General features: G+C 40.5%; 1 protein-coding gene across 1 annotated transcript in view; it reads right to left on the reverse strand.

The window, feature by feature from the left end:
* The window catches only part of NCKAP1L (NCK associated protein 1 like), a 47031-nt gene extending 33968 nt beyond the window's left edge, over nucleotides 1-13063 (reverse strand). Inside the window, exons 1-7 of the mRNA XM_055247258.2 lie at nucleotides 12740-13063; nucleotides 11172-11282; nucleotides 10051-10143; nucleotides 2831-2887; nucleotides 2209-2351; nucleotides 979-1069; nucleotides 753-890 (exon numbers count right to left, since the gene is read on the reverse strand). Of these exons, the coding sequence (XP_055103233.1) occupies nucleotides 753-890; nucleotides 979-1069; nucleotides 2209-2351; nucleotides 2831-2887; nucleotides 10051-10143; nucleotides 11172-11282; nucleotides 12740-12841 (735 nt within the window). The 5' untranslated portion in view covers nucleotides 12842-13063. The remainder of the gene's footprint in view (nucleotides 1-752; nucleotides 891-978; nucleotides 1070-2208; nucleotides 2352-2830; nucleotides 2888-10050; nucleotides 10144-11171; nucleotides 11283-12739) is intronic.
* Nucleotides 13064-13560: the final 497 nt, after the last annotated feature.

Here is a 13560-nt window from a genome sequence, read left to right on the forward strand (position 1 = left end):
GGAGACGGGGTTTCGCCGTGTTGGCCAGGCTGGTCTCCAACTCCTGACCTCGAGTGATCTGCCCGCCTCGGTCTCCTGAAGTGCTGGGATTACAGACGGCGTCTCGCTCACTCAGTGCTCAATGTTGCCCAGGCTGGAGTGCAGTGGCGTGATCTTGGCTCGCTACAACCTCCACCTCCCAGCTGCCTGCCTTGGCCTCCCAAAGTGCTAAGATTACAGCCTCTGTCCGGCCGCCACTCCGTCTAGGAAGTGAGGAGCGTCTCTGCCTGGCCGCCCCGTCTGGGAAATGAGGAGCACCTCTGCCCGGCCGCCCATCGTCTGGGAAGTGAGGAGCGCCTCTGCCTGGCCGCCCTGTCTGGGAAGTGAGGAGCCCCTCTGCCAGGCCGCTGTGCGACCTTCCAAGTGTGAAGTGACAGACTTCGTTGTAGAATGAATGAAGACACTGGCACTGATTATATAACACCTTGGCAGCTATCTCAAGTCGTTGATGGTGGAGGTATTGGAGTTATAGAAGAAAGCAAACACACAAATATGACTAAAGGTGATTTTGTGACTTCTTTCTATTGGCCCTGGCAAACCAAGGTTATTCTGGATGGAAATAGCCTTGAAAAGGTGATATATATATGAATGTATCTGATTTTTTTCCCCGTATAATTCTTACTTTGTGCATTTGATATTCAGTTGTTTGTAATCATGGAAAAATAAAAGCATATATATAAAAAAATAAAATAAAAAAGGAAAAGGGCACTCACTGTATCTGAATTAGCAGGGTTAATCATGGCTGGGGGGTTGCTGATGAGGCTTAGAAGTTGGGCACTGCGCCACTGCTCAGCCCCCTGGTTCCTTCGGACAAAGAGGAAATGCAAAGAGAGGAGGGCTCCACTCACAGCCTGTGGGGAAAAGCAAATGAAACCTTAGCGGCAATCATGAGGACAATATACTTCTGCCTGAGGAATTCTCCACTGTCAGGGAACCTGCCTTTGTGTGAGGCCCAAACTCTTCTGTCAGCTTCTTCAGAGGGTGGTCATACTCCAAGACCATCTGACCCAGACGGGCAAAACTGGGGTCACTAGAAGAAAGCAGAGGAGGGGGGTTACAGCCCTCCCTTACCCATGACTTGAACTCTTATGTTTGCATATAGGATAAAGATATGTGCATAGGCTGGCACTCCCCACCACCTCCAAAGATATACATACTACACTGTAAATTACATATAAAGATACCCCACTCCAGGCTCAGGTTACTAAGCTATGGCTAAATAGAACCATTTCATTTTGGGCAGGTCCTTGAAATTTTTTTGCTTATAAGCACCAAAAATAGGGTTGGACACATGATAGGTACTCTATAAATCTGTTAATTAGTTCAAAATCAAGTAATATGCCTAGATCCAAATCGTTATACAACCCAAAAGGATATATAAATATTCAAAGCTAATGGGTAAGGCATGTGTCTAGGTATCCACGTAGGCACATGGGAATACACATCATCATAGAACGATGTGCCACAACCCACTCTGATCCCTCCAGTCTTCATTTTTTCAGTCCTTAAATACTTACATTTGCACTAATGGAGGGGGACAGAACTGCAGACAATTCAAAATCCATTTATATTTGGCTTCAAATGTATTATCATAAATTAGTTACCTCTAATATGGATTTATCTTACTAATATTATTCCTACCAACACTAAAAAGAATTTTCTTTGCCTTTTGTAATAACCTGAAAATCAGAGTAGAAGCCAGCCCAGGATTAAAAATTGTTCAGAGATGATGCAAATTGAATAATCCACTAGCAGATATTCAAGAGTTAGCCACAGTTGTCTCTCATTATAGCAGGGAGATTGGTTCCAAGACTCCCACGTATGCCAATATCCCGTGCATACTGAAGTCCCGCAGTCAGTCCTGCGGAACCCACACCATTTAAAAAGCTAGCCCTCTGTATAGGTGGATTTCACATCCCATGAACACTACATTTTCAATCCATGTTTGGTTGAAAAAAATCCATGTATAAAGTAGACCTGCGTAGTTCAAGCCCGTGTTGTTTCAGAGTCAACTGAATATGTAACAGTGTACCTTATTATGCCTGGGTCAATGTAGATTATAGGTTCTCATATAAGAAATCATGGCATCAATTTCCTTTGCATAAGGGACTCTCTACATCATAGCACCACGTATGAGACTCTTCATATAATACTCTCGCCTTAACTCACCCGTGCCCATGCAGCATCTCATGGGCACAATTGTACATGCCAATCAGTATCCGTCGATCTTCAATCCGTGACAGAAGTAAAATGACTGAGGTGTAAGTCACAATCAAGTCCAGGTAACTCCGAGTGAAATCAAAGTTGAGATTCTACAAGAAAAATACATAGGAACCCAAGGACAGCATGGCCAATTAACCTGGATGTCCTTCTTTCCCCAACCACTCTGGGCAGTGCTCAATAGATTCCGAGTGAATCTATTTAGAAGTAGGAACTGACAGGATTGAAAAGACGAATAAGAAAATTGGAACAAAAGTCAGGGGCTAAAAGTGAGCTCAAGATACAAGGAGGCCAGGAAATAAGGTAGCTTTTAGGAGACGGAACAGGTGAAGAAGAATTTTATGTAATTTTTTAATTAATTAAATCACATTGCCGATCTGCTTAACACGTAAATATATTTTCACTTCAGCACTTTTTACAAAACAATTATAGTAGTCCTGAGAAGGAATAAATGAAATAGCCATCCTTCCAGTCCCTTCCCACCCCATCCTGTGACTAGACCTAGACCTCCCAACCTAGACCTGGCCTTTTCTTTGACTCTACGACAGAAGAGAATTGCAAAGGATCTTACGATATCAAAATGGCACTGGCAGGCATCAATGGTGTTGAGAAGTTCATATACATGATCCTGCGGGTGGAAGTGAAGACAAGAATTAATAAAAAAACTAAGAGAAGGTGACGTACTACCAGAACTTGAGGGAAAGGGACCTCTCCCTTAGAGGTCCTAGCGAGCCACCAAGTAACAGAGAAAAGTCACTGTCAAAAAGAGGGAGGAAATTCCTCCTCAGTAAGCCACCAGTGGGCCCCTATCAGCTACACTGCCAAATGCCTACATTTCCACAGGCACAAGTCTCTATTATATCACACACACTTTTCCTGAGCTTATCATCCCTGTGCGCCAATCCTCCAAATTAAAAAAGGTTGTAAAATGTAGATTATCTAATAGGTAGCTTCAAAAATGCCAAAAATCAAACCATTTGTATTGACAAACCACAAAGTAAGTCTGTTCCTGGATTCTATCTCCTTTTCTCAGGAGTTAATCATTAACAAATCGGAATACTATCCAATTTTCCATGAGTTTCTATTTACTGACAGTTCACTGTGTGTGAGGTACTTACCAAGTAATTTGCATATACTTCATTTAACTCTCATTCTAGTATGATAGGGATTCTTTTCCTTTTCACACATAATTTTACCTAAATGAATATGCACTTTTATTGCAGACATTTCCTTCCCCCAACATCAGCACCCACCCTCCATCCTGAAGAACGCCCAGGTAAACCACTTTAACACCTGATATTATTCTATTTTTCTTACAATATTTTCTTATTTTTCTCCCTATTTATATAATACTATTAGATTATAAAATGAAAAGGGAGAGAGAGAAACAGGTTTTTTTGGTCACTATTTGTGTTATAAAATTCAGATAATATTATTCCCTGCTGGTAATTTTGCTTTGCTCATTCACTCCTACTTGCCAAAAGTCCTCAGAGTCATCTCCTAGAGCATGAATGCATTCTTTTTCATAGCTGCATAATAGCCCATGGTATACCACAATTCATTCAGCCTTTCTTCCACTGATTCATTTTGTTCCTAGTTCCTAGCCTTATCCACTGAATATTGGTACTTTCATTTCTAAAAAAGTAAAATTGATAGATTAAAGAATATATATATATACATTTTTTAATATGTTGCCAAAAGATTTGAACAGGAACTTAATACCATAAAAAAAATATGATGCCAAGCATGGTGGTTCACACCTGTAATCCCAGCATTTTGGAAGGCTGAGGTGGGAGGATCACTTGAGGCCAGGAGTTCAAGAGAGCCTGGCCAACATGACAAAACCCCGTCTCTACTAAAAATAAATTAAAAAAAAAAATTAGCTGAGTGTGGCGGCACATGCCTGTAATCACAGCCACTCAAGAGGCTGAGGCACGAGAATTGTTTGAGCCTGGGAGGCAGAGGTTGCAGTAAGCTGAGAGGCGGAGGTTGCAGTGAGCTGAGATCATGCCACTGCACTCCAGCCTGGGTGACAGAGCAAGACTCTGTCTCAAAAAAAAAAAATATATATATATATATATATATATATATATATATATATATATAATAAGCACATGAAAAGATGCTCAATGATATTAGCCATCAGGGAAATGCAAATTTAAACCACAATAAGATACCATGACAAACCCACTGGAATAACTAAAATGTAAGTCTAATAATAGCAAGTGCTGATGAGAATATAGAGAAACTGAAGCTCTCATATATTACTGGTGGGAGGATAAAATGGAACAACTCTGAAAAAAGGTTTGGCGGTTTCTTATAAAATTAAATATACTCTTACCATACGATTCAGCAATTCAACTTCTAGATTTACCCAAGTGAAATGAAAAATATGTCCCCACAAAGATTTGTACTTGAAAGTTTGTAGCAACTTACGCATAATGGCCTAAAACTAGAAACAACTCAAATGCCTATCAACAGGTAAATGGATAAATAAATTGTACCCATACAATGCAATAGTTCTCAGCAAAAAGGGGGACTGAGGCCGGGCGCCGTGGCTCCCGCCTGTAATCCCAGCACTTTGGGAGGGCAGATCACCTGAGGTCGGGAGTTCAAGACCAGCCTGACCAACATGGAGAAACCCCGTCTCTACTAAAAATACAAAATTAGCCAGGTGTGGTGGTGCATTCCTGTAATCCCAGCTACTCAGGAGGCTGAGGCAGGAGAATTGCTTGAACCCCAGGGGCGGAGGTTGCAGTGAGCCAAGATCGCACCATTGCACTCCAGCCTGGGCAACAAGAGTGAAACTCCATCTCAAAAAAAAAAAAAAAAAAGGGAGGACGGGGGGACTGAATCACTGATACATTCAACAACGTAGATCAATCTCAGAAACATGATGCTGAGTGAGAGGAGCCAGACACAAAAGAATACATGCTGTATAGATTCCATTTATTTGAACTGCTAGAAAAGAAAAATCTGTTCTAGAAAGTAGATCAGTGGTTGCCTGGGGCCAGGAGTGAAGGGTAGGGATTGGCTGAAGGAAAAAAAAAAAAAAAGGCACAAGGAACCCTTGGGGTGATGGAAATATTCAATACTTTGTAGCGGTGGTTACACAGGCATATACACTTGTCAAAATTTATTAAAATGTGTAGGAAAAGTGCTTCTTACTTATCTTCCAAAAAAAGGCTGTGTCTAAATTAACAGATAAGGAAACCAAGGCCAAGAGCAGTTAAGAAACTTGCCTAACACACCAGACAGGGTAGCTGTCCCCCAAAACGTGCCCTGTGCAGGCAGTGCCCCGTCTCTACGCTTGTTTCCCCAGTGTGGCGGGGAGCCAGGTGACATCATAAATACTTGCTGAATTAATGCAGAAAAAAAAAAAAAAAGAAACTTGCCTAAGATCATAGAGCTAGTAAGGAATGGTACTAGAAACTTGAACCCAGAGCTTTTGATTTTCCCTGTATGCTACATGACCTCTGTCCAGGTCTATACTTCCTCATTTGCTAGGAATGCCTTTCCCCAAATTCCAGTGGAATATAGCTGAAATTCACTTTCAGCCACTTACGCAACCAATGCCACTACGCAGGTCTTATTCTCTACAGACAAGAATCAGAAGGGAATGGAAATAACATGTGTTGGTCTATTGCCTTACTATATGCTAAACACCAAGCTAGATGTTGTCCATGCATTATCTCATTTAATTCTCACAGACGCCTCACATAGTAAATCTAATTTCCCCATTTTATAGATAAGGAAACTGGAATTTAAAGAGTTTCTTATCTAAAGTCATACAGTTTGTAAGTGGTAAAGCTCAGATTTAAAACCAAGTCTGTCTAATTCAGGGCCTGCTTAACAGTGCATCATACTTCAATGTTCCTATTTCCCCTCCTTTCCTAAGCAAGCCGTACCAAACACCTTGGGCTCAGAACTTTATTTACCACTGCAGCAACCAGAAAGTGTTCTAAAATCTCCTTTGCCCTTCAGCTTTTCTCAGTAAGAGACTTTTTTTATGTGCTTCCAGCATTCTTCCCCCACCAGCGCCTACCCTCTTGCTAACCACTACTCTCAATTCCACAATGAGTACTCTCTGACCTGACCCTCGTTCATACATTACAGTCCTTCTTGTCCTCACTTCTCTCTTCACTATGTGATCTACTGAATATTCTGGATTTGCTTCCTAGGGTAGGCAAAGAACACATTATTCTTGTATCATCTGAAAAAATACTATAACACCACCGCAAGCTTGGGTTGCTCAGAGGGCTAAAATTTGCATTATTTCTTGAATACATAAATAATGCGTTTATTGTAGAAAAAACTAGAAAATACCGACAAGTTTAATTTTAACTAGTTTTTTTAAACTGTAATCCCACCGATCAGAAATTCCAATCTTCTTTATATTTATATTTACCTATGTAAATATACATTTTAGGGACATCTTAATCTGTCTTAAACTGTCTTACTGCAATGTGCTTTTACATTAAACAACATATGATGAACATTTTCTATACCAATTAATATAAAAAATATATTACTGGCTGGGTGCAGTGGCTCATGCCTGTAATCCCAGCACTTTGGGAGGCCGAGGCAGGTGGATCATTTGAGGTCAGGAGTTCAAGGCCAGCTTGGCCAACATGGTGAGACCCCCATCTCTACTAAAAATACAAAAATTAACCAGGCGTGGTGGCATGTGCCTGTAATCCCAGCTACTCAGGAGGCTGAGGCAGGAGACTAGCTTCAACCCGAAGGCGGAGGCGGCCGTGAGCCGAGATCACGCCACTGTACTCCAGCCTGGGCAACACAGTGAGACTCTGCCTCAAAAAAAAAAAAGAAGAAAAAAGAAAAGAAAAAATATATATGTATAAATATATATATGTATACTTTAACAGCTACAGAATATTCATTTGTGGGCACATACTCCGAACTTTTAACCAAACCTTTATTTATTGGATATATCAATTATCACATTATAACTATCATAAATAATGCAATGGAGTATATTCTTATACATATGTCTTTGCATTTGTTTCCTTTTTTTATTTCCCCATGAAAAAATTCTGTTTCCCTACGACAAATTTCTAAAGGTAAAATTACTACATAAATTTTTAAAATTTTAATAATACCTTATCAATTTTTCTTTCAAAAACATCATATTAAATAATTTTTATTTTTTATGTTTATAAAAATAATACATGCTCATTGTTTAAAATTCAAATAAAATATCATCCATGTAGTATTGCTCCCAAAAACTATGAACAATAAGACAAATTCAGATTGAAGGATATTCTCAAAAATAACCAGCCTGAACTCTTCAAAAAGGTCAGTGTCATACAAGGCAAAGGCTGGAAATCATTCTAGATTAAAGACGAAGGAGACATAACTAAATCCAATGTATTATCCTTGAGACAACTGGAGAAATGTGAATATGGGCTGTATATTAGTTTGGGTGGGGGTTGTTTTTTTTTTGAGACAAAGTCTCACTGTATCACCCAGGCTGGAGTACAGTGGCCAGTGGCACAATCATGGCTAACTACAGCCTTGACTTCCCGGGTTCAAGTGATCCTCCTGCCTCAGCCTCCTAAGCAGCTGGGACTACAGGCACTCACTACCACGCCCAGCTAATTTTTTTTTTCTTTTTTTTTTGGGTGTAGATTAGGTTTCACAATGTTGCCCAGGCTGGTCTCAAACTCCTGGGCTCAAGCGATTCATCCCCCTCAGCCTCCCAAAGTGTTGGGATTACAGGCGTGAGCCACAGCACCCAGCCATAATGTTATATTTCCTGAGTATGATAATTATATTAGGGTTGGGCAAGAAAATATTCTTGCTCTTAGCAAATGTATGCTTAAGTATTTGGGAAAGGAAATGTCATGATGCATGAGGCTAACTCAAATAGTTCATTAAAAAATAGAGAAGGATAAGAAAATGTGGCAAAATACTAACAATTAGGAGATCCAGGAGAAGAGTATAACAATATTCATTGTACTATACTAGAAATTTTACAGTAGGTTTGTAATAAAATATTGTGGAAAAATACTTGAAATTTTTAAAGCTCAAATAATGCAGAGATATATAGCTTATACAGGTTGAGCTTCCCTAACCCGAAAATCCAAAATGCTCTAAAATCTGAAACCTGTTGAGCACCAACATGACACTCAAAGGAAACGCTCATTGAAACATTTCAAATTTCAGACTTTCAGATTAGGGATGCTCAACTGCCTAATGCAAATATTCTGAAATCTGAAAACATATGAAATTCAAAACACTTCTGGTCTCAAGAATTTTCCATAAGGAATACTCAACCTGTATAGAGAACTCCTAAGTCTCAACACACACACAAAATCCAATTCAAAAATGGTCAAAGAATGAAACAGACATTTCTTCAAAGAAGATATATAAATGGCCAATAAGCCCACGAAAAATGCTCATTATCACTAATCATTAGCAAAAATGCAAATAAAAACTTAGATGAGATAATACCTCACACCCATTGGGATGGCTGTTCTCAAAAAAAGTGAAATAACAGTTGTTGGCGAGGATGTGGAGGAATTACAGCCCTTATGCGCTGTTGGTGAGAATGTAAAACAGTACAGCCACTGTGGAAAACAGTATAGCAGTTCCTCAAAAAGTTAAAAATAGGCCGGCACAGTCCAGCCTTTGGGAGGCCGAGGTGGGTGGATAGCTTGAGCCCAGGAGTTTGAGACGACCCTGGCCAACATGGGGATACCCCATCTCTACAAAAAGTACAAAAAATTAGCCAGGTGTGGTGGCATGTGCCTTTAGCCCCAGCTACTCAAGAGGCTGAGGTGGGAGGATCACCTGAGCCCAGGAGGTCGAGGCAGCAGTGAGCTGTGATTGCACCACTACACTCCAGCCTGGGCAACAGAGTGAGACCCTATCTCAAAAAAAAAAAAAAATAGTAGAATTATCATATGATCCAGCATTTCCACTTCCATGTTTATAATCAAAAGAATTGAAAGTAGGGTTTTGAAGATATATTTGTACACCCACGTTCATAGCAGCATCATTTACAATAACTAAAACTTGGAAGCAACCTAAGTGTCCATCAGCATACGATCAGATAAGCAAAATATAGTGTAATCATACAATGGAATATTATTTAGCTTAAAAAGGAAATTCTACAATATGCTACAACAGGGATGAACCTTAAGGACATTAGGCTAATGAAATAAGCCAGTCACAAAAAGACAAATGCTTTATGATTCTACTTACATAGGGTACTTAGAATAGTCAAAATCACAGAAACAAAGTAGAATTGAGATGGCAAGGGGCCGAGGAGAAAGGGAAATGGGGAATTATTGCATAAAGGGCAGAGAGTTTCAGGTTTACAAGATGAAAAGATGGTTGCATTATTAATATACTTAGTACCACTGAACTGTATGCTTAAAAATGGTTAAGATGGTAAATTTTATGTTACGTGTATTTTACCACAATTTTTAAAATAGAAAAAATATGCATAGCATAGTAAATTGAAGCCAGTCATAATCAGTCCCCAAAGGTAGTTATTTTTAACAGTTTAATGTAAAGTATTCTAGATCTTTCCTAGGTATTTACTAAATACATATACATATATACTCTTTTAAAATAGAAATGTGATGTATCATATACTATTTTGAAATTTGCTTTCATTTAACAATACAACTTAGATATCTTTCCATATTAGTACATCTCTCTCATTTTTTCAAGAACTTGTTTTAAGCAAATACATGAACATCTAAAGAAAGAATAGCCTCTGAAAGACCTTGCCTATGTTGGAAAGGGCTCAAGAGAGCTCACCCGAAATTCCATGACATCCACAAATGACTGGTAGTAGTTGGTGAGGAATCTAATTATCTCGGCTTTTTCACGATGTACTGGTCCTAAATGTTGCTGAGGGAAACACAAAACAAAACAATATAAAAAGTGCAAAATAAGACAATTGATCCAAATAACTCAAGAAGAACAGTGGTTATACCTAAAACATTCTTAAAGAGGGTTGAGGCCGGGCGCAGTGGCTCACGCCTGTAATCCCAGCACTTTGGGAGGCCAAGGCAGGTGGATCACCTGAGGTCAGGGGTTCAAGACCAGCCTGGCCAACATGGTGAAACCCCGTCTCTATTAAAAATACAAAAATTAGCTGGGTGTGGTGGCGGGCGCCTGTAATCCCAGCTATTCGAGAGGCTGAGTCAGAAGAATCACTTGAACCTGGGAAGCAGAGGTTGCAGTGAGCCAAGATTGTGCTACTGCACTCCAGCCTGGGTGACAGAGCGAGACTCCATCTCAAAAAATAAAATAAAATAAAAAGAAAGAGGGTTGAAATATACTGACAAAGGAAGTTAGAAACGCTTCAGTGCTCTGAAGGTCTTTAAACAAAGGAGATTGCCTATCTAGGTAGAATGGTTGCATGTGATCCTGACTAGAGGACCCTTTCAGATGAACAGATATACTATTTATATCAAAGTCAAAAGAAACAGAATGCAAAGATGCTGCAAAGATGGGTGAAAAATCTAGGGTTAACATTTAATAAGGGAAAAGTAGAGATATCCCATTAGATGCATAAATCTAAGACAAACAGCAAGGAAATAATGAGTGGGAAACAGAAACAATAAAATACATGTACCCTGCTGGGTTGATAGAGCTATCTGGTACAAAAACAATGTTTTCCCATGAACCTTGCAATGGAAAAGGGGTGATGATTCACTCCAGCTTACGCTGGAAGAATCCCATCTTATCTCAAAATGCTCAAGACTTAAAGCTCTACAACAACCTGAAGTCCTGTGGTTGAGCCTTGGAAAACTATTAATAAAAAAGACTACTCCATCCCCTGCCAAGTTTGAAGACAGGCATCAAAAGAGGAGAATTTCAGCCTTTCAAGCAGAGAATTATTCAGAGAAAGGAGAGAAGGACCAAGTTCTCACCGTGCTGTTTCGGACATCTATGATGGGAAATTTCTTGTTGATATACTTGAGAGATGGTTCCATGGACTTTTCCAGTAAGAAAGGTGGCTTAGATTTGGGGTCTGAACAAGTCTGCAGGGAGAAACCATATATATTTCAACCCTTTCTCCTCCTCTTCAGAAGCATACCTCTTCTTGCAACATTCATTCTCATAATCTGTCTTAGGAAAAGGCAACCTGGGAATTAATTTAAAAAACATGAGAGGCCGGGTGCAGTGGCTCACACCTGTAATCCCAGCACTTCGGGAGGCTGAGGCAGGCGGATCACGAGGTCAGGAGCTCAAGACCAGCCTGGCCAACATGGTGAAACCCCGTCTCTACTAAAAATACAAAAATTAGCTGGGCATGGTGGTGCACACCTGTAGTCCCAGGTACTTGAGAGGCTGAGGCAGGAAAATCGCTTGAACCCAGGAGGCGGAGGTTGCAGTGAGCCTGGGCGACAGAGCGAGACTCCGAAAATAAATAAATAAATAAATAAATAAATAAATAAATAAATAAATAAAAATATAAATAAAAAGCATGAGAATAGGTCAAGAAAAAATTCCAAGACATTAAGCCAAGTATCTAAGAGCAAAATAACAACCTGGGCATTTTGTCTTGATGGATAGAGTTTAATGCCTGCTTGGCCCCAGCACAAAGAGGAAGCTGTTTCCCCGCCCCTCAACTGAAGCCGGAAGGAACAAGAAAAACAGCTGCTCGGGAGTTAGACTTTGTACAAGATTCAGTGTCACGGTTTTGTTCACTATGTAAGTATCTCATCCCAAAGGGCATTTACAGGATTCATGGTGACAGAGAAACCATGTTCCTGGTGATTTGTTTTATTACAAAAGACACAAAAGCTCCCTCCTCAAAGTCCCCTATTTTCTATGCCAGGAACTCCCCATAAACACCCCTATCTTTATCTCTTTACTTCCTATGGTTTGCCCAGCCCCTAGCCCACCTCTTGTCACCAGCTTCTTTCAATTCCTCAGTTCCTATTCTAAACACACACACACACACACACACACACACACACACACACAACCACCACAGCATGAACTACCCCAGGAGCAGCTCAGAAGACACCTACCCTTTTTAATCTAAATAGCTAATTATCTAATTTTTTTTCCTTTTAGGGAAGCACTTCCACAGAGAAGTTTTTGCCAGAGACCCAGCTTCAGATCTCTTCAGAGTGTAGAGGATCAACAATAAATAATAAAACCCAGAAGGTTGGACCCCAGACCTTTATCCAAGTCGCTCGGAATACAACTGTTGTTTCCCCATCCCCACCCTCACCCCCATCCCCAGAGGAAAGCAGATGCCGTCATTTGGGCAAGAATCGTATCTAGAAAGGGCAAGCCTTGAAAAGAAGCCTCCACTTCTGCCTTCCTGAACTGGCTGGCCTATATAATCTGAGTGATTATGTAGATTATAGTCAGTGGAAAAGCAGTGGAAAAAAGATGGGAATCTAACTGCTGCACCTGCCGCCTCAGGGTTCCCTGTCCTATTATTGTTGGAATAATCAGTACTAGTCCCATTGTTCATGCTTACCTTCTTGATGTTATACATACGGATGAGAACCCCCTGACCGCGATCATTCAGGATAGTGAGCTTCTCTGCTAATTTATGCTGGTAAGCAGATGTCAAAGACATGATGGCCACTGAGAGAGGAGCACCAGACAGCAATGTCTGATCTCCCCAGACACTTTCAGCTTAGATGGTGACACCCTCTGGCGGAGGGACCCAGCCTGGTTGGTACGCTGGTCTTCCGTTGCCTCTGCAATTGGCTCATGGGTGAAATCAGTCATTATGGCTCACAGGCCCTCAGAGCCTTCTTGTGCTTCCTCTTACACACTCAGCAGGGGAGACTTCCTCTTTCTGGCTGTGCAGCACTTTTGGTAAGGCTATGAAGTGGGTGGAGCTGAGGGGAAGGACAGACTTTCAAGGCTTTTCACAGACTGCACCAACCTTTTTGGTCTTATGCCCCCATAAGTGTCCTAGACAAAGCTCTATACCAGGCTGGGCGTGGTGGCTCACACCTGTAATCCCAGCACTTTGGAAGGACAAGGTGGGAGGATCCATTGAGCTCAGGAGTTCCAGACCAGCCTGGGCAACATAGCAAGACCCCATCTCTATAAAAAATAAAAATAAAAAGCTCTAAGCTAGATAAACAAGTACCTACCACCCCACCCCTGTACTTCTCTATATTTTCCTTCTTTTATATCCAAGAATGCCTATGAACCTTCGGCCTCATCATCTTTTAGTACCCAGATCAAATCCCATCTTCTCCTAAAGACCCCATCAATGTCAAATATTATATTGTATTATATTTTATATTGTCAAATACATATATTCCTTGTTATATGTTTATA

This window comes from Symphalangus syndactylus, chromosome 17, assembly GCF_028878055.3.
Source record: "Symphalangus syndactylus isolate Jambi chromosome 17, NHGRI_mSymSyn1-v2.1_pri, whole genome shotgun sequence".
Taxonomy (NCBI): Eukaryota; Metazoa; Chordata; class Mammalia; order Primates; family Hylobatidae; genus Symphalangus; species Symphalangus syndactylus.